This window comes from Mercurialis annua, linkage group LG7 (assembly GCF_937616625.2).
Source record: "Mercurialis annua linkage group LG7, ddMerAnnu1.2, whole genome shotgun sequence".
Taxonomy (NCBI): domain Eukaryota; kingdom Viridiplantae; phylum Streptophyta; class Magnoliopsida; order Malpighiales; family Euphorbiaceae; genus Mercurialis; species Mercurialis annua.
This window is the reverse complement of record NC_065576.1, coordinates 2,800,382-2,821,997: the sequence shown is the minus strand read 5'-3', so window position 1 is coordinate 2,821,997 and position 21,616 is coordinate 2,800,382. Positions and strand designations below refer to the sequence as shown.

Genomic DNA, 21,616 nt, shown 5'->3' with positions numbered 1-21,616 from the left:
AACATATCATAACTGCCAAGTGGCATACTATCAAATGGGCAGGCGGTGGCCAATGATCAAAACAGGTCATCAAAATCTGACTCGGCATATGACACGTCATCAATGTCAATCGCATAAAACGACGCCGTATACTGAAGGTAAAAAACAAAAACAAATGAAGGAGGGAAAAGTCACTCTCGGTTGCTTGCCGCCGCACACACTGTCAAACCTCCTCCACTACCCCTTTATTATCTTCTCACCGCCGCTCAGCGCCGCCACTTCTCTAACTTACGCCATCTGTCCGTCGTACACTCAACACCAACCCTTTCTTCTAAACCCCAAACCCAAAAATTACCCAACTTTGGCGGGAAATTGAACAGAATAAAAAAGCTTCCATCTTTTTAATGCAATCAACATTAAATTCATCATTCAGTCACACCCAATTGAATTTTCAAACGAAAGTTCAAAACTTTCCTAATTCTCACACAAAACCCATTTCACCTAAAACCCTAAATCTCACCAATTCACTCAGAACTTCAATCAACTGTGAACCTGAAGAACATCTAAATGATGGGCCTGGACCTGGGCGTGGGCCCATTAGACTTCCGGTGGTGGTTAGGCATTCGGGTCGAGTTTCAAGGTACATGTGGGATGGGAACAGTGTGAAGTTGGTTAGTGTTGATGGTGGTGCCACGTCATTTTCTGGTGTTGAGCTTGAGGATGGGTTTGGGAAGTTGAGTAGGGTGTTGAGTTTGGGGGTTAGGGATTTTTTTATTCCTAAGAGAGTTCCTGAGAATTATATGGATTATGTTAAATGGAAGTTCTTGCACCGGGTTTTTAGCTCTGCTTTGCAAGTTCTTGCTACTCAGGTATTGTTATTTGGTATGATGGAGTTTTATTTTTGAAGAAGTTGTTGGATTTTGATGTATTGGTAGCTCACTAACCGAATTCCGTATGCAAAGATAGTAACTTTTGTTAATTTGAATGAAATTTGTGTTTGTTCGGATTAAGTGTGAAGTTAGTGAAGTATATGATAAGGCTTGAAAACTCTTAAACAATTTGCAAGAATTTATTTCAGTCGAGTTCTTGCAAAATCATGCCACTCGTGGGCTGTGGCGTGATTTCGTTTCTTATAAAATGTGTTGAAAAACTGACTATTGATTTAATAGAACTCAATTGCATTGAATTCTTGCATTTTTAGATTTTTGAAATTTAATGTTAAGATAAATGAAGCAGCTGATAAGAAAAAGTGACTATCCTATGATAACTTATATTTATGAGAATGGGTTGATTTAGGCTATGTTTCGGGCTATAGGCATTGGGTATTCTCGTTCACTTCCATCAGCAGCTGCTCTTAACTGGGTCTTGAAGGATGGACTTGGACGGTTAAGTAGGTGTATCTATACTGCTAGCCTGGCATCTGCTTTTGATACCAATTTAAAGGTATTCCATGTGATTTTTCATTTTTTATTGCTTTTGTTAAGTTATGGTTCTTTTTTGTAGCTAATAAAACTGATGTATAGCTTGTTGCAGTCATTTCTTTATTTATTTTGTTTCTCTGCAGAGAGTTAGGTTCTCGACATCCGTCATTTTCAGTTTGAGCATTGGGTTGGAGCTGCTGACCCCTACATTTCCTCAGCAGTTCTTGCTTCTTGCAACTATTGCCAACATTGCAAAACAAATAAGCCTTGCGTGCTACTTAGCTACTGCTGTAAGAATTGTTCCTTATCAACTTTTATTCTGCTTTATTTAAACTAATTTTCATTTCTTGTTTGAAGAATTGTTTCAGTACTAGGATTTTACATGTTGAGCTCCTGTACTTGAACAGTATAGATGTTGGATAGTTATGCTCTAGTTCCATTTCCACGCAAATTTAGTAATGCAGTGTAAACACTTTTGACGTATGCCATCATTGATAATATTCATAGAAGTTTTTTGATCAAAAGGTTATCCCGGTCCACAATTAACTCACTTTTAGCCATTTTAATCATTTAAGTACAACACTCTCTTTTGTTAGGTCAATTAACCCCCAAATTGTATAAAATGAATGAGTTCGGGGACCTTGATGACCCAATTTGGGAGTTAATTGACCTAAAAATAGAGAGTATTGACCCTAATTGACCTAAAAATAAAAGATAGTGTCCTTAAGTGACTAAAATGGCTTAGTGTGCATTAGTTGACCATGATGCACTAGTTCAGAAATCGCGATGACCCTTTGTTCGAAGTTTTAATTCACCTGTGTTTGATGATGACTTCTGCTCATCCTTCGTCATTGTTTAGTCCCGAGTTTTTACTAGCACTCAATAAATATGAATTTAGGTTTTACACTTTGATGCGGAAAACTAACATTATTGATCTGTATGCAGCCTGCTGTTCATCGAAGCTTTGCAATAGCAGATAACCTTGGTGAAGTTTCTGCAAAAGCACAGGTTAAATTTTTTTTGTTGCCTTTCTTTTGTGCTGTCTGCACATTCTTCTATTTTGGACTAGCTTCTGATCATTGTTATGGATTTCAGATACAAACAGTGTGCTTTGATAACCTTGGCCTCATGCTTGCTGCAATTTTAAACATCCTGTTCAAGAACAATTACAGGTATTACCTTGCCTCATTTAGTTTAGGTGAAATTTTGTTAACTAACAATCATCTCTTATAAAGTAAATGCTTGTAAATATATACAATTCAATGATAAATAATCTGCTTATTAAGTGCTACCTTTCTCTCAACATATATTGGCAAAACCAAATTGTTGTTTCCTTAACTAGAGGTCTATGAATACTACAGTTAATATTTTTCAGTATCCTCGTCCCCTTGAATAATTTAGACCCTTTCCATTCAAATTGACAAAATATTTAACCTTGAATATAAGAATTTTGCACTAAAATTTCAAAATGAACATTATTGGTTGGATAAATGCATATCAGAATCTCACAAGTTGAAGAAGTAAGAATAATAAAACTTGCAGATATGATGTTTGCAATGCAAATTAAAAAACTGACAGTATTTTCACACTATGTTTTAGTTCTCTTATTCATATGTGAGCTGTTTCTTATAAAGGCGGTTCTCATTTGAATTAATCAACTAAAACCATAGGCCTACTAGAATTTTCTGTGCTGTTTGAACATGTGAACTGACGGAGTAGTGGGGCATGAGGAGGCCTTGCCCCCAACTTCGAAAAATTGACAAAATAGTATAGGAAATTAGTGTATATTGCAATTTGCCCCCCTAATAGGCTAATATAGTAATTCTGGCTCCATCACTGGACATGTGAATGTTGTGAGCTGGATTTTGTGAAGATGCCAGCTTTATGCTCCTAACTTGTTCTCAACATGCAAGATTGCTTGCAGGTGTGCCTTTTGTTATATATCCCATTTTTTCAGCTATAGACCTTTTTGGAATATATCAAGGGCTTCAGCATGTCCATTTACAAACACTAACTAAGGTGTGTACTGTGTAGTCTCTCTTTTTGCATGTACTACTTTTAAGCATTGCAATGTTGGGTTTTACTATCTCCACCATGTCCATTAGCTTTAATTATTTGAATCAAATGTCCATTAGTTAATATTGCTTTAAAATGATTTTTTTTTTTGCTCAGGATAGGCTTGAAATAATACTGAATACATGGATCGAGTTAGGATATGTACCTTCACCTGCTGAAGTGAGTAAAAAGGAAGGAATTGATTTTCTGAGGACCAAAGGTGAATTTTTTTTTCTAGCCTTATAAAATGCATTTCCTCATTTTGAGCTGCCATGGAATCTTGGACGTATCGATTGTGCAATTTAAGGTGATTCTTTTTCCCTAATCAGGCAAAGGACTATGGCCAATCAGAATAGGTTGCTTGAATACCAAGGATCAAATACCCGTGTTGTCAATGACCGCAATGCAATCTTTAAGCGACAAAGATTATTACTTTATATGTGTAGAGAACTCTCACAGAGGATTTTCAAAAACTAAGCAAGTATGCATTATCTATCCCAATTTTGTATATGTATCGAAGCACACCCTTGATAATTCTCGACTAACTCTTTTTGTTATTTCGTTTATGAATTTGTAGCGAGGCATCCTTCTATCTTTGAGAGAGGGCGCTGGCACAGCAGATATCATTATGGGTTTGTTGCAGGTAAAGGAAGTCGAGAGAAAGCATTTGGTGATACTCCATAATATTCTGCCAAATCAAAAATGTTTATCTGAATATGAATTCACCCGCTATGTTACTTTAATCACGTGGATTAGTGTTGATACTGGGTTTACTGTAATACAGGCATGTTACATTCGGAAGGCCTTGCTTTTTAGTTCGTGCGGAACTGTTCTAGATGACTTTAATCCTGCCGGATTGGTTCACGAGGAGTGGATTAAATTGATGGAGGATAGCAAGCGATCAGTAGAAACCGGCATCTCTGAATTAAATGATCAAATGACTGCTCTAAGTTGGGCAATGAAGAATATATTACTGAGCACAGAAGAGCAAGCCAGATACAGTTTTGTAGATGACTGATGAATGAAACATCAGAGTATAACCCTTATAAATTTTGGGGTTTCATGTATTTCAGGAAAGCTGATAATTTACTTGTATAATAAATATATCTCATTATTTTTTGGGGGTTAATATATATTAAAGCTCTTGTACTATTCGAATTTTCAAATTTTATTTAATTGTTTTTGTACTAAACTTTTTTGTTTTACAGCTGGATAGATGAAGAAAATAAATGTTTTAGCTGAATAGGCATAAGAAAGCTACCTGAAAAAAAAGGCAAGGCTCTATAAGATACGAATTGCCTTTTTTGGCCAGAGATTTTTTTTTTAGAAATTGGATAAAATAAAGAATTCAAAAATATAACATCAAGCCAGAGTTTGAGATCTGTCCATGAAAAAAGATAAAAAATTACTGGTAACTGGATCAAATGTAATATTTATATTACAAATGAATGTTTGAATCCCTTTTCGGTGATAGAATAGCTTCACTCAGTAGAAAATAAACCAAAAGAAACACAACAGATTCATTTCGTGTATCGCAAGGAAAGCTAATGTATGTTCCCAAGTGTAAACAAACTATAGCAGCATAAAATTAACATATTACCACTATTTAATTTACAGGCTGATTATATACACTACAGCGGCGCCGATGTTGTCAGATACATGAACCATATACAAGGGTTCCTCAATATATGCCCGATTTAAGGGGAATACGAGCTTGCTTCCGTACTGTAAAATGAATACTCACTCAGGCTAAAGTTAGGCCTTTCTTCGTCCCATTTCAAAATCTCCCTCGCATATTTTAGAGATGCGTCGACACTGTCTGGCTCGAGCCCCTTTACCATAGAGACATACAACTTCTTTCCAGTGAGGGACGCGTAAAGCCTCTTGAACTTGACAGCTATATAGTGGAAACCCAACTGACCAAGTGAAGGGCTGCTATTGATACTATTGCTGTTCTTGTTGGATCTATGACGGCTGACCATGGGATGAAAATCGTCAAACCATTCACACCGAGTCAATGGCACTCGCTCTACCTTTTCCTCGAACAGATCAAATTTGTTTAGAATCAAAAGAAAATCCATTTGTTCAAAGGCAGGATGGGTGATGATGCTCTCAAAGAATCTCATGCTCAGCAACATTTTGTTGGTCGAACACCCATTGCCATCAATTGCATACTGGTCGTAGTCACTCAGCGAAACACAGAAAATGACCATCCCAACATCTTCAAACATCTCAAGCCACTTGCAGTTTTCTCCAAAACCCCGAGCATGCACTCTGATCAGTTGGTATCTGAGCAGAAGAAAGGCACAAAACATCGAATTTAAGAACTCTAAATCACAATCAAAAAAAGGTAATCCGAGTATGTATTTGAAGTATAAATGTGCATTATTGCAATACTGGAATTTACACTGATACAAGGTTCTCAATAACAACTATAACCAAGTGAGTGCATATTAAAGTTTATTCTCTTATAAAATGCGAGCATAATGTTTGAAGCAGTGCCACCTACCTGAGCAAAGAATCATGTTGATCATCTGTCTCGAACTTATCATCAGATGCTGACTGGGGATAAGAGAAGTCCAAACAAGCAAGCCCATTTGATGAAGTAACACCCTCAGCATATAGGATATCCAAGTCTGATGGTTCATAATCTGGTCTCAATATGTCAACAGCCTGCAGAGAAAGAAAATTTGATCTCAGAAAGAATGAGAATGAAGTGCAAAACTTTGTTGATGCATTAATAACCAGTGAATAAGCTGCAACGTAGAAGTAATGGAGAAGAAAGATAGGCAAAACAGAAGATATCCATGATTTATCAAATTTAAGCAAGCAAAGAAACCCGGAGTCTTATCTTACGGACTTACCCTTTCTAAGAAATAACTAGCAACACTAGGTAGCATTTCTAGTTCATTTCTCCGGTGGTATGTGGCCTTAATTGCCGGATCCCTCCAGAGCTCTTCAACCAATGGTGCATATTCCCGAGTGGCAGCTGGAAATATTACTTCCAAATTTCCCGACACCATAACCTTCAAAAGCCAATCTGAGAATTCTTTAAGCCTTGGTCCAATTGAGTAAATCGTTGCACCATCAATGCTGCTGGTACTTCCTGTTTTGATCAGCATTTTAAGTTTAGCTACAAAAACCCTAAGCCGCAAACAACCAAATCACATATAATAAATTGTGGGTCTTCTGAAGAGTGATTTTTAATTCCATTTGATGAAACACCGCGGCTTATTTCATCTAAAGCTAAGCAAACATCAAGAAAACGGAAAATACGGATCATTTCATTTATTTTGAAGTCAGTGTCAATTCCTTTCTTGTATATATGAATGTGTTTATGAGTGGATATACAAGCCAACGAAGTTCTAAGAACTTAAAAAAGGTATACATACCACTTGGGTCATTTGAAGATTGATCTTTCTCTGTTACAGCCAAACTTTCTTCTTCAAACCGGTCACGTCCTTCAAGGAGTATACCAAGATAACCATACACATTGCTCTGGATAGTTAATTTAATATTTTCCCGCTCATCCTCCGTGAAAGGGACAGGTTTATAAAGAATCTTGGCCTGAAAAGACAATGAAAATTAAAACAAAAGTTATTTTATTGATTAAGTGCACTATCTGGATTAGGCACATATAAAAACATAGTTTTCTAAAATAGGGATTGCATGTGTAGTCTGAGAACAAGGGTACCAATCCGTCCATGCTAAACTAAGATGTCTGAAGAACTAAGTTCACTTACAAGAGCAATTTCAAAATGCAGTCCACGGTCATGCATTATGAACAACAACATATGTTCTCATAAACAGAAGGAACCTTTACATAGTTAAATTGATTGGCACAAAATCTATTTTCAACAACTAACACATTATATTTAAAGACATATGCTATCATTAATATCGGGATATTTATTATGAAAGTTGCTAACAAATGAATACACCGCTATTTTAGCGATATCCTGAAATATCACTATAAAATCTTGAGTTTAACCTGATATCCTGAAATTAATCAACTAAACAGAACTTGAATACCCTTGGAAAGAATAAAAATATCATCCATACCACAAAAAATGTAAGAACATGCCATCCAATTTATAAACAATGCAGGTTAAGTGACAAGATAGTGTCACAACTCCTTAAACAAAATACCTGCTTAAAGATAGTACTGGTCCCAGAGCCACTGTATCCAACTAAAAGTATCTTCAGAAGCGTTCTCTGCTCAAGGTAGTCTGGGACGCTTCTGCTAATATTACTGTTAACTTGTTCTCCCGAAAAATTTGAAGATTTAGACGGAACAGGGAGTGCTAAGAAAGAGCAAACGAGCTTCATTCCCGGCTGAAAGTAATTCAAAAAAATTAAGGAATGCCGATTACAGATGCATATGGAGGGAAGGAAAAGGTTTTGCATGTGCATTTTACGATACCTTGCCCCAAATGTAACCTTTAGTGTTCTTTTGCCCCTCTTCTTGGTATGACCCATCCTCATTGACCCAAAAATGAGGGTTGCCTGCACACTGGACTCCTGCTAGCTGCAATGTTCATTAAAAAAATTAGCAACTCTTCAATTTAATCATGAGAAAACGCAAAGGAGGAATTAAAAAAAAGCATTCATAAGAATTTCAACCTGCAACATTCTAAGCTCTACTTTTGTTATCTCCCGGCCATTTATGTAAACTTGTGTGTTTCCGTTGCTAGCATTCGCATCAATAGGACCACCAACATTCAAATGAGCGCTTATGATCAGCGAAGGCTTCTGCCCTTCCTGTTAAATCCAAATAATTACAACCATCAGCCCCCGTATTATATACAAGAAACTCATCCAAAGTAAGGAAAAAAAAAGTAATATCACAAAGTACACTACATTCACCTTTCCCCAAAGACCAGACACTTTATCATACCAATAGTTTCCAGGTTTCAGCTTCTTCGGTGGACATGGACAAGTCTGGAGAATAACTAACTCCTCGTGGCAAAGAGCAATCCCGTTCACATAAACATACTCCGGGGGCAACTGATTAGCCTCGCACAATTTCTCAGCCTTCATCACCTGTCTAACTTCCAAATCATTCAACAAACGCTTAAGCATTCTCGAACATTTCCCTAAACTACCTCGTTTTGATTCATCAATAGGATACCCAATACAACTAACACATTTCCTACCTTCAGGCATTGACCCCATAGCTCTAAGCACACAATTACAACAATATTTAGCATCACAAACAGTACAAACTTCCTTCTCAGTAAACCTATTCCCTTTAAAACACCTATAGCAAGTCCCTTTCTTCCCTTTACTCTGTGGCTCTCGTTTAACCCGCCGAGGAGTCTTTTCCTTCTCCTCATCAAACTCTTCATCATCATCAACCTCACCAGCAAAACAAACATCACTATCTGATTCAACATCAACAAAAGTAACAATTTGGGGTCTTTTACAATCCACATTCACCTCATTACATCCGTGCTCCTTAACGCTAGAAACCCGCGAAGACGGGTACTGATCAATGCTCAAAACAGACTCATTAGACTCCCAATCTTGATTCAACTCATTAGAAATTCTCAATCTTGACGAACTCTCCCTAGACTTAATATCAAAACTATCAGAAAACTCTATAGTACTACAACAACTTCTAGCTCCATTAAGCACCCTAAAACCATTAGAATAATCTAAAGCACCTGAACTACTCAACTCACCAGACAGTCCACAGTCTTGAAGATGATGACTAGTCTCAGCAGCCCTTTCAATTACTGAAGTTGGAGAAACCGTTGCAGTAAGCTCCTCAGATCCTGATTCTTTAGCAAGACTGTTACTTTTTTTACCTGGATCAGAGGGTGGTGGTAACAACGGTTTTACTACAGGTAAAGATAGTTTATCTATAGAGAGGTGAGAAACCACTGCAGCCACCGGGATTTTACTAACGTTGATCGGAACAGCGCGTGGGAGCGCGTAGGCCAACGGTGGGCCGGTGTATTCTAAAGCAAATGAGTAGTGAACGCCGTCGTCGGTGTCTGGTGGCATTTTCTTGATCAAGAAACCAATAAAACAAGAACCAAGATTCAAGAAAGTTGGTTTTTTTTGTGTTTCTTGATTTATTTTCTTGATAAGGTTAAGATAGAAAAAAAAATTCAAGAATCATTGCTAAACAAATATTCTTGATTTTCTTGATAAGGTAAGGTTAATAAGATAAAAAGCAAAGTTCAAGAATCATTGATAAACAATATTTTCTTGATTTTGAAGCTATGAAAGTTGGTAAAGTTAAAGAAAAAAGTGAGTGAGAATATAAGGGTTTGGTTGAAAGAAGAGGAGGGAGCTTAAGCTTTCAAAATAAAGAAACCAAAACTTGGGGGGCAGAAGTGAAAAAGAAAAGGAGTGTTTGGGGAGGAGGAAAATGAGAAAAGTGAAGGGAAAATGGGGGAGGGAGTGTATGGGAATGTATAATATTTTATGGTTTTGAGGAGGAGGTGGGTTGTTGAGTGAAAGGTAAAAGGGGGGTGTGGAGGTGGTGGTGGGGACTAAGAACTTTTGTCTTGTTAACATTGGTGGTGGAATCAGAGGGTATAAAAGTTATCCTGGTTTTTTTTCTCTACTGTACTAGGGGGCTGCTCCATAGTGGGTCCCACTGAATTACAGATTTTTTTAATTTATTTATTAATTAAAAATAAAATTAAAAGGAGAATTATTTTAAATTACGGGCGTGAACGAGCTCGTCTGAATCCGGATTATATCGAGTTCAAGTTTAAGCTAATGTACTCTAAACTTCAAGTAACATTTAAACTATTCGATATCGATTTGAACATGTTATGCATTAATATGTAATTGTTAAAAAGATGGTGACATGTAATGTATTTATTAAATGTTTTGATACAAGTATATAATTTAAATGAAATTTATCTAATTTTCAGTATTAATAAGAAAATATAAATTTGAGTCTTACAACTTTTTTATCTGATATTTGAATTCAGTTTGAATTTATATCTAAATAGTATTAGTTTAAAATCGATCTCAATTTTTTTCAAATCAACCGGCGGCTAGTATAATTCATTTACATCCTATATCTAATAAAATGTATCTTATTAAAATATCTTCATAGCCAAATACTGTAGTTATTAGAATTGAACTTCTCTCCGTCCTTGTTTATAGAAAAATCTCTGAAAATTTAAAGGAAACTAAGTAATTTTGAATGGCACGAGAATTTCATGACAATAGTAAATGAAGGTCGTATTGCATGAGCAGAAGGGGCAGAAATGGAAGAGAATATTAAAATTTAGGTACCATAATGCAATTTTCCCACCTTATACCTTCTTACTAATAATTACTAGTAAATAAGTGTTTATAACATTTTGTAAAAAATATTTATTAGCATAGAATTTTAGAAATGCAAAAATAACCTTAATATATTATTCAATATCTCGATTAGACACTTAATAATTTTTATAAAGTTCGAATATAATCCTTCAATCCTTATTAATTTTAAAACATTAATATACTTCATGTCTCATTTAAAAAACCATATTGTCCTTTTCTTAATATTAAGAAGTCCGCTTTGTATTTTTAATGTTTATTTAACTTAAATTTCATTTTTTTTATTAAACATAATTCACACAAAAAGTAATTACTAAATAAATTTTTTAAATAATTAATTAGAATATAACTAAAAGAATGAGATGAAAAGAGTATTTGATATTCCTGTTATTATGAATGAAGCTAGATGCAAAACATACATAACATTAAATTCACATTTATCATAAGTGTATTTATTGCATATTGTAAAATTTACATGTACAACACAGTCACTTCATATGGAACATAGAGAAAAATAAACATGCTTTAATTTATATGATTTATATATAAATTCATATAAATTAACTTGAAACATAACATATTTTTTCATTTCATCTATATATATTCATATTTATACTCCCGTTTCAAATCGATAGACATTCTAATAGACGTCTGCCTATGAGCGGCACTTGTTGGTTTTTAAGCAACCGCGGTTATGCTCATTAGCCTGTTCACGAGGACCGTGATTATTATATTGGCAACCAGGGATCTTCTCCCCTTCTGGTCCTAGACATGGATTAACCACACCAGGGCGTAGTTTTTTGTCTGCGTCTTGAGCTTCGGTGCAACTTAGCAACACACTCGTGGCTAACAAAACCACAACGAACCACATTGCAAAATTCTTCTTCACCATTGCCATAATGAATCCTTAGTTTTAATTGATTTACTTGTATAACTTTTTGTTTGTTAATTTTGTACATTTTTTGCAGGCATGCATGTTGAGAATTTATGTAGAATAAAATTGTAGGAGCTAACTTGTTTTAGTTCAAAGTTGTTATTTTTTGGAGGCATGCATGTGGGAAGTTATTAAGACAGTGATTTAAATTTGTAGTAAGCATATGTATCGCAAATCCTATAACAGTTTAACTTAAATTACGGTATTGATTAAAAAAATATAGTTTTAAGAGTTTTATATTTAAATATTAATGTAATATAGTACTATCCTTTAAAAGTTTCAATATTTAATAAAATATATAATTGATGTTTAAAAGTTGTAAATTAAAAAAAAACTTTATTTATTTATATATACTGTTTTCTATACAGCATAGATAATTCATTCGTTATTCTATATTCTTTTAAAAAATATATAATTAAATGATTTGTTTTTAATCAAGGATTTAATATTGGTCTTTTCCCCCAAAAATACTCAGTTGACCTTTCAATAAATAAAAATAAATTTTATTTTTTAAAATATATATAGTTTATTATTTGTACCAAGTTGGAGAATTTTTCTCTTGACGGGCCAATAAATAGATAACCTTTTTTTAGGTCATAGCATATGAGGTGAGAGCTTAAGAAGTTGATATGTGAGAGGTCTATGCCAAACTATTTACATCCCTTCAAAATGTTTAGCAAATGTCTCAATCTTCTTATTTGAAAATGAAAATTCACATATTTGTCATAATTCATAAAGGCAAGCCTTTATTTTGTCTTTTAAGGACCACATGTAAACCTTTGGATTGAGTGCTTGATTATTTCATAATGTACCTTGGTACCAAAAGGAGAACAAATTATGTTATAAATCAATGATTAATTAGTATTAATGGTGTTAAAGTGTTAGTATTAATGGTATTAAAGTGTTAGTATTAATGGTGTTAAGGTTGATAAGATTCTCCAAAAAAATAGAGGTTGATAATACTTAGCATAAGGGTTATTGTCACTACAATTAAAAAAGTTTATCCATAAACATAAGGGTTACTGTCATAATTTTTACCCTTTTTTTTTCGATTTAAGCACACTATCAAATATGGCACTACACATCTCAATTTTTTATTTTTAGTATAAAAATCTCCGACCTTTTATCAAACGTGACACCCCACATTCCAATTTTTTAATTCATTTTTTTTTGGTAATTGGGAAGGGGGAGCGCTTGTGATAGGATGAAATTTTTTAAACAGGTTGAAATATATAATGGCACGTTTGGTAAAAGGTATTCAAATCGGAAAAAATGCGAATGGTGAAAATATTTTATGACAATAATTTAAAATATTTTTTTAATTATAATAATCAACTCCATTTCATTTTTCTTTAATTTTCATTGCATTTTTCAAGGATGTGCAAAAGTGAGTCAAAACAACTAATAGAATAAAATGCTTATATTTGATTATGTCTAATTTAAATCATAAAAATACTGTAATTTTCCAGTTCGATTTAATTTTTGATAAAAACATTTGGTTTAGTTTTAGAATAAACTTAACCAACAAAATTAATTGGTTTGGTATAATTAATTTAAAAAAATTAAATTTAAAAATCAAATTGATGTTTTTAATAAAAGTCATTGTTCAATTTGATTTGAACCAAATCATACGTCGGTTCCATTTCCTACTTAAATGAATAACATATGAAATTAAATGCTAATATATATTTTTAATCTTCTAATCCCCATTTTTATTCATATTTTTTCGTCACTTGAGTTAAAATGGTCTTTAACATATTTTCTCTACAATAAATTTAACTTTTTTATTCATATATTCAGAATTGGATCTACTAATGAAAACCTACAACAATATATCTTTATTAATCAAATATTCATATCGTCTCAAAATAATTGTTTTATCTTATTGTTTTCTTACAAACTTTAATAAATGTTTTTAATATATTTTAAACTTTTATAAATTTATCTTTTTTTTATATTATAACCTTATTAAATATATTATGATCAATTCACTTTTTTGGAACAATGACAATAAATACTCTCTAAACATATTTAAAGTTTAATTTTAACCTACCAACATTGATAAATATTCGACGAAGGAAAAGAAAGAGAAAAAGTAGACAATCGTTTTAGAACGGAGAAAGTAATATTTATATACACGCCGGATCAATAAGAACACGCGATCTTGATTTATTTGACGCAATCTAAATATGTATTTTTAAATCATCTGAAAATTCTAATTGCTGCTTGTTAAATTCATGTTTTCCCTGTATTGCGTGCTAAAATTTCATGAGATTCGTAAAAAAAAAGATATTATTGGGCATCTTTTATTTTGAAAAGGGAATAAAATTCACCATTTTTTTGGTCCCTTAGCCAGTTGTTTAGGAACCTTTTGTCCATTTCTTTAACGTTTTTACCCTTCTCTTTTTTCTTTTATTTACCATTTTTAAGCTTCTTAAAGTTGAACCTAGCATAGAATTATATATTATTCCTTAACTAAATGACACTAAGTGACACGTAATATTTGAATGCAGTTAATCAAATAATAAATATTATATTGATTATCATATTAAAAAAATACTCTTTAATTATTTATAAATAGATAAAAATTTAATGAAAAGGATAAAAGTAATATAACATTCATTCTTAATATAGTAATTAATATGGACCACGTTTGACTCTGCAGGTTGAAGCACTGCGGAGTTTTCTCTTCCAATTCTCGCCTTCTCTAATTAGAGATAAATTATTAAGATTATAGAACATATTTAAAAAAATAAAGAATATAAGTTTTAGTTTTAATCTAATGAATTTTCTAAATTATAATATTTTATTTTATTTCTATAAATATTAAATAAATATTTTTATTTTCTATTTTGTCTACTTTTTTGTTCATTTTTTATTTTGAAAAACAATATTAAAAAAACTACTAAAATCGTTTTGAAAATTTCGAATCTCATCAATGAGATATGAAATAGAGAACGAATTAATTTGATTCTTAATTTGTAGAGAGTCAAACTCCAAACTTATTATATTTAAAAATTTGACACTTTTAAGATTTTTTTTTGAGATGCTATAAAAGATTCATCTAAATAAATAATATTTAGAAATACAAAAAGTGCAAGAAAATTTGTTTTAATAAATATTAGAGTTCTTATATTAGGACAAAAAATACTTTTAGTATTATAAAGAGAAAAGTAACTAAAATATATTTTCTCCAAAATTAAGTATTTATTTAAGCTAAAAATACTCCAAGACATAATATATTGAATTTATTTCATATAAAGTTCATTTCTAAATAAATTCTACTATATAATTCATTCATAAATCAAATAATTTTAGGAAATTTCAGTACTAATTTTATTAGAGTTTAATTTATAAATACCACAACAAGCTATTCAAGCTACCGTAAAATGCATTTGAGTAGAGCCACGGAAGCTTCTTGCAATTAGTATATGAAAGACTAAGACAAATTAAACACATAATTTTCACAATTTATTGCCCATCACACCTCAAATTCTTTTTGGTACATGGTCATGAGGTTTCCTTAACGAGTCTCAACATCACACCTCAAATTCTAAACCATTTCCATGCACATGCAGACAAAAGAATTCATAAATTAGAGATTGAATTTTATTCAGGAGTAGCCTAATGAATAATTCCTTAAAACTAATCCATTTATAAAAATAACTAAATTGTATTTAATCTTAATTCATAACTGTAGGACGAAATTGTAAAAACATTGTAACAAATTAATGATAATACTATGAAATTTGGGATGAATACAATGATTGGTCACAGCTCCTTTTTTTTTAACGATGGAATTGTGAATGTAAAATGATAAAATTCATACATCAATTCATCAACTTTTTTCTATATCATAAATTCATTTCAATTCCTTACTTCACCGATTCTACCATGAAATTAAATTCAGAACGACGGTATCGACACGGGCATAGAACTAGCACACCCGTTCCAAACCATCGGCGGGGCATTCTCAGACACGCGCCACATTTTCACCGACTTATCAAGACTACCACTATACAAAGTCCACCGCGCCTCACCAGCCTCTGATTCCGGACCTTTCTCCGTCGCCAAACACTTAACCGGCCCCGTATGCCCCGTTAACAACGACAACCATATATGATCGCCGCCTAGTCTTCTCCACACGCATATTCCCATATCGGCCGAGCCACTAAACACAAGACTCGACGCTGTTGCTAAACAAAGAACCGCCAGCTTATGCCCTTTTAGAATACCCCCGTGCGCTAATTGCCGATTCTTTTCCCAATAATTAACAATCCCGTCGGACGAGCCACTATAAATAATCGTCGATTCAGGATTAATCGTCAATGCCGTAACGGCACTATCTTGTTTCAACAATGTTTGAGAAAAATAATGTTTCGTTCCTTTTCCTTGCGTCTCTCTTCTCCAAACCTTAACCGTCCCGTCCGCAGAGCCCGTAAAAACCAAATTATCCAATCCGTTCACAAGCGAATTCAATGCATCGTCATGAGCAACGACCGATTCGAGACATTTCCAATCCGAAATTCTCCACACTTTAAACGTTTTATCCCACGAAGCAGAGTAAAGAAGCAATTTATCCTCGCTTAAACTCAGACACGAAATAGCGTCGAAATGTTTAATCCAAACCGCGTTTTTGTTTCGTCGAACTTCTATGTAATTACTCGGTTTGATCGAGCTTTTTAAGTAATCCGTAAACTTCGGTAAACTACCAACTCGTCTATAAACGGTTTGGTTCTTGGTCGAAATTTTCCATAGTCTGATTTTACCATCCTGATGACCGGTGAATATCCCGTTTTCGGTTATTACAATCGCTTTAACTAACCCGCTGTTCGATTTAAACCCGGAATACTCCTTCTGATTCTTCCAGACACGAATATTCTTGCTGTCCGAACCGGTATACAGAAGCTCCTTATTTGCTGACAATGAATAAATATGCCCTTCTTCACGCACTAACGAACCCATAAGTACATTAGGTGAAAAATCTTGATTAATTTTCTCATCTTTATCATACTCATCAAGATTTGTCTGAGACGACCATGGAGATTTAGTCAACGGGGACGTAACTTGATCATTAACAGAAGATCCCGAGTCAAAGTTCAAGAAATTATAATCTTGCCCGCTACTTCCAATACTTTGATACATACTATTACTATCTCCATTGGAGGTTTTGATTCTATGGCCTCGATGGCCGTGTCCGGGCGGCGGTTTGGTCTCGCCTTGCGGTCGAGACGGCGACAAGCCCTTCATTAATGACTTGAGATTCCGGTTGAGTTTACACAATATCAGAGAAGAACAGCAATAGAATAAACTGAAGATTGCATCTAGAATTCGGACGTGGGAATGGAGAGGAAATTCGGTGAGAACTATAATAGAAATTAAGCAAATTATGATGAACAGAATAGCCATTGTTAAGGATATTTTGTTATTCCGTTTTGTAAATTGTGGCTGTAAAAAAGAAGTTTCCGATGATGACGTGCCATCTCGAGCTCAGTAAATTTAGTTGTGAGCTAAGATTAGGGGTGGTTAAAATAGGAGAGGACATGGTGAAAATGCATGGAAAATAGTTGGAAAGAAATTGATAAATAGATGAGAAAATTTAAATTTATTTACCTTTTGACTTGGTCTTAAAGGCTAATATTAAGAATGCTAATTTAGGATATTCGTGACACTCAATGACATTTCCGACTGTCGTATAATTTAATCATGTCGAGTCTAAAATTATATGGTTTTTCGATTTCGTCTTGATCTTTTTTCATGTGTGATACATATAGTATCTTGCAATTGCACAGATGCAAAGAGATATTTTCTCTGAATTTTGCATCCATGGCTTGGCTAAAAGCAAAAGAAGCCTTATAGCAATATTGACATATATATAGTGATGTTAGAAATTTAACTTTATTTTGGATAATGTTTTTGAACTGATCGATTTTGTTGTTTACTTATTCGTAAACAAACATTTTGACTAAAATGGGATTTTTATTGTTGATTTCAAAACAACAATTGTGACCATGGACCTGGTCTGCCAATATAATATGTTATTTACACACACAAAAATAGTTGATTTCATTAAATATTAATTATATTTAAAATACAAAATAATCCAAATTAAATAGTGATAAAATCAGAGAAAAACAATCCAGAGGAAAAAAACGACTTGTAATTCGAAAAGAGAGAATGATTTGATTTTCTTTTAGTAATATTAGTCAGTTCCAGCCTTATTTTAAAAATAATCACTCTACGCAGTATCACGTCAGTTGTTCAATAAAACAGTAAGACACTTGCAATGTTCGTATATTTAATATTCCAAATCGCAAATAACCATTGGTTTAGTATAAAAATGACATGGCACGACCGTTATGTGGATAATTATTCATATTTCGGGTAATAGATACAATATAATAAATAATAAAAATATTCATTTTAACAATAAGTTGAAGGAAGCGGTTAGGAGAAAACAACCATAGTTCATTTCAAAAAAAAAAAAAAACCATAGCTAGTAATCAACAAAAAGAATTGCTAAAATTAAGCATAATGTATGACTGAAAATACAAATTTAGATGAATTTATTGGCCTCTTTTTGTTTAAAAGGATATATAATTAGGCTTTATTTGTTTTTTCTTTTTCATTCTTCCAGAGTAATTAATTATTAACGGTGTAATTTTATTTTCCCTTTTTATCTAAGTAGCACGGAAACGGAAACGGGAAACGAAAACGATACGAAACGGACACGGGAAAACGAAAGTTTTTCAAAATGAAGGACACGAAACGTGGGGGAAACGTGTAAATAACAAAAATTTAGGGATATATTTATAAAAATATTATTTAAATATTTATGATAATTAACAAAATAATTCAATTTAATGTACTAAATATTTAAAATTTTATAAATATATAAAAATATAATACAATTCAACACAAATAAGTATATTTGTTGTATTGTGGGCAATGCGAATGTAAAATTTATGGGTAACTAGTTATATTTTTTTATTTGTGGGTAATAATTTTAAATTTTTTACAAATTTTAATTTTTATTATTTACAGAAACGGCCCGAAACGTTTCGTACGGGTGTCCAAGAGTTTCCGGTTTCCGAAACGTTTCCGAAACGGGAAACACAACTTTATCGAAGTTTCCGTGCTTCTTAGAATACCGTAGCTAAAATGAGGATGAGATGAGATATTTATAAAAAAGAGAGATTAATAATATAAAATAATAATTGACGGATTATCGTTCACTGCTTGTACCTCATCGAGTTAAGTAAATTTATGTGGAAAACTTTAGAAAGCATCACACTCATTTATTTATTTAATTATTTATTTATTTATTTTTGAAAATTCACACTCAATTATCTGAATATGTTTGTCTAAATAGATATAGAAACTTAATCATATATAAATCAGAATTTATGCGGTCGGCAGCAAAAGCCATGGATATATATATAATATTACAACACATTAATTAGTTTATATAATTTTTAAATAGATATATAAATTATGTAATAAATATAAATTTTTTTAACGGCCATCAATTATGTTGATAAAATAATTGAATGTTATTTGAGTTGTAATTGACATATCGAAACAGAATAATTAAAAATAATCTTTTTAAAAAGCAAAATATTTTACTCAACGACTGTACCACATCACATATAAAAATTTTAAATTACATTATTGTGCATGGACTTTTTTAAATATTTTATTTTAGTGTCTGAACTTTTATTTTTTTCCATATCAATGTTTTAACTCTTTAAAAATATACCAAACATGTATTTTTAGCCATTTTCCGATCACCTGTGTGTTGAAAGATAAAAATAACTTATGTTTATACCCAAAATTCATTCATTATATTAGTAAAAAAATTCATAAATGTGCGAAATAACATACTTATACATATGGAATTATAATAACAAATTATATCAGCAAATTTAAAATTAACCTTTGGTCTTATTAGCAGTCTAGTGATTGCAAAATAAAAAAAACACTCATTGATATATTTTTAGAAAGTCGAGATGCTAATTCAAAATAAATAAATAATTCAAACACCAAAAAAAAATTGTTAAAAAATCCAGATACTAACATTGTAATTTATCTTGAATTTTACTATTATTTGACGAGTTTTGAAGGAGTCTAATTTTTTTTCCAAATCAATTATTTAATCTTTCAAATTTTGATTAATAGTAAGAAACAGCCAAGATACAAGGAAAAACATTAATCAAAAGTGATGAAATTTAGATATGAATCTCGTGAAATTAACTTAATGATGAACAAAGTTCGGTTGGACGGGGTGCTTTGATTTTAGCCTTCTTTCAATTAGACCGAAGATTCGTCCGATCAATTTATATCTAATATTTTTTGATCATCATTTTCAACGAGATTCTAAAAAATTAGATCTATAAACCTCTAAAGATCTATAATTACTTGAATTAAAACTCGAACAAACACAATTTTTTTTGAACGATCTAGAAAATCAAACTTATAAGATGAACATAAGACCATACAAGTTTATTCAAACATGATAAAAATCCATATCATTACTAACAAAAAAATTTATTGTATCAAAAAGTAAAAAGCATAGAATAAATAGTATTATGGACAAAAAAATGATTTTGCGATTAAAACCGGAAAAAAATCAACTTCTCCCACCTCTAAAAGATGAAGATGAAGAGAGTTTTTTTAATCGAGAAGGACAACAAAATTATCAAAGAGAGGAAGTTTTTCGATACATAAGGAGTCTAATTTTTCACTCATTAAAATTCAGCTTTTTTTAGTTTTTATGAAGAAAACAAACATATTTATGTAAAAAAAACAATCATTTTCTCACAAAAGATATAATAAAAAAACTAATCGTATATAATTAAATATAAATAGAGACCACTAAAAATTCTAAAAGATCTGATATAGAAGTCCACGAGAATTTTTTTATTTTTGTGACAGCGGTTACGGTTGCAATAAAAAAGTAGTTATAATTTTATTGTTGAAATATATAAGTTATTTTTTTAAAATTAAAATTGTTTTAACCATGATGAAATTTTTTTTTAAAAAATTTACTATATTATAAGTAAAAACGAGGAAGAAAAACATAATAATAAAAAAATGAGGCTTAAATTAATAATAATAAAAAATGATAAACAACTATTCTATTTTTTAACAAACAAAGGATCGATTCACCCCCTCAATTTGGCACGAAATATCAAAAGAATCAGTTTGCAGGCTTTTGGATCAAACAGACCCGCAACTTGCATTTTTATATCAAAAACACCCAAAAAAAGTGGGTTATCACCACCCTTAAACTATGTAAAACCAAATTAATTTAATCCTCCGTTCACATCAAAATCGCTCAATTTCCACCGGAAACCACCAACACCCACCAGAAACCGTTGTCGGAATATTTTTTTCACCAGATTTTTTTAAGCTGAAATTTTTTAATTTTTTTTTCGGTTGGAGGAGCAGACCCAGATGGGTCTATTCCTTCAACGGTGGAGCAGTGCTCCTCCGACGAGGAGCACCAGAGGAGCAGTGCTCCTCCGACGAGGAGCAGTGCTCCTCCGACGAGGAGCACCGGCTCCTCGGGCGAGGAGCACCGGCTCCTCGGGCGAGGAGCAGGTCTGCTCCTCGGGCGAGGAGTAGTGCTCCTCCCCTGACGAGGAGCTGACTCGTAAAATAATTTTTTTAAATTTTAAAGTGTTAATGTTTTAATATTTAGGTGTTATTTTGTATTTTTTTAAATTGTAAGGATTATTTTTGACTTTTAATTAGGAGAGTGTGTTTCAAATGCGGGTTGAGAGTGGACGAGGATGGAAAAAGAGTTTATTTGATGTACTTTGATATAATTGCGGGTATGTTTGATCTAAAACCATCCAAAATAATTTTTTTTGATATTTCGTGCCAAATTGAGGAGGTGAATTCATTCTTTATTCATTTTTTAATAGCAGCC

At 32.5% G+C, this 21,616-nt stretch overlaps 3 protein-coding genes across 3 annotated transcripts; 1 reads left to right on the top strand and 2 right to left on the bottom strand.

The window, feature by feature from the left end:
* The first annotated feature begins 66 nt into the window (after window positions 1–66).
* On the top strand, window positions 67–4,607 carry LOC126655927 (protein root UVB sensitive 4). The gene is made up of 10 exons (XM_050350309.2): window positions 67–848; window positions 1,276–1,422; window positions 1,544–1,690; window positions 2,346–2,408; window positions 2,496–2,572; window positions 3,314–3,419; window positions 3,573–3,675; window positions 3,785–3,936; window positions 4,033–4,098; window positions 4,240–4,607. Exons 1-10 carry the CDS (start codon window positions 384–386, stop codon window positions 4,471–4,473), a joined length of 1,560 nt encoding a protein of 519 aa, XP_050206266.1. The 5' UTR covers window positions 67–383; the 3' UTR covers window positions 4,474–4,607.
* A 236-nt stretch (window positions 4,608–4,843) lies between these two features.
* Window positions 4,844–9,960, bottom strand: LOC126655296 (extra-large guanine nucleotide-binding protein 1). Its single transcript, XM_050349414.2, has 8 exons — window positions 8,322–9,960; window positions 8,079–8,216; window positions 7,879–7,983; window positions 7,605–7,790; window positions 6,848–7,022; window positions 6,320–6,561; window positions 5,965–6,128; window positions 4,844–5,744 (listed from the first exon to the last, which is right to left on the bottom strand). Exons 1-8 carry the CDS (start codon window positions 9,462–9,464, stop codon window positions 5,153–5,155), a joined length of 2,745 nt encoding a protein of 914 aa, XP_050205371.1. The 5' UTR covers window positions 9,465–9,960; the 3' UTR covers window positions 4,844–5,152.
* Window positions 9,961–15,389: 5,429 nt separating this feature from the next.
* On the bottom strand, window positions 15,390–17,289 carry LOC126655024 (protein JINGUBANG-like). The gene has a single exon (XM_050349025.2). It carries the CDS (start codon window positions 17,089–17,091, stop codon window positions 15,589–15,591), a length of 1,503 nt encoding a protein of 500 aa, XP_050204982.1. The 5' UTR covers window positions 17,092–17,289; the 3' UTR covers window positions 15,390–15,588.
* Window positions 17,290–21,616: the final 4,327 nt, after the last annotated feature.

What these genes read in the sequence shown, in the direction of transcription:
- LOC126655296 (XM_050349414.2), bottom strand. Translation starts at nt 9,464, where the DNA reads ATGCCACCAGACACCGACGACGGCGTTCACTACTCATTTGCTTTAGAA. An exon ending in TGTCTGGTCTTTGGGGAAAG is followed by an intron (nt 8,217 to 8,321) that starts GTGAATGTAGTG and finishes TGGATTTAACAG; the next exon opens with GAAGGGCAGAAGCCTTCGCT. An exon ending in CTAGTTATTTCTTAGAAAGG is followed by an intron (nt 6,129 to 6,319) that starts GTAAGTCCGTAA and finishes CTTTCTCTGCAG; the next exon opens with GCTGTTGACATATTGAGACC.
- LOC126655927 (XM_050350309.2), top strand. Translation starts at nt 384, where the DNA reads ATGCAATCAACATTAAATTCATCATTCAGTCACACCCAATTGAATTTT. An exon ending in TGCAAGTTCTTGCTACTCAG is followed by an intron (nt 849 to 1,275) that starts GTATTGTTATTT and finishes GGGTTGATTTAG; the next exon opens with GCTATGTTTCGGGCTATAGG. An exon ending in CGTGCTACTTAGCTACTGCT is followed by an intron (nt 1,691 to 2,345) that starts GTAAGAATTGTT and finishes ATCTGTATGCAG; the next exon opens with CCTGCTGTTCATCGAAGCTT.
- LOC126655024 (XM_050349025.2), bottom strand. Translation starts at nt 17,091, where the DNA reads ATGGCTATTCTGTTCATCATAATTTGCTTAATTTCTATTATAGTTCTC.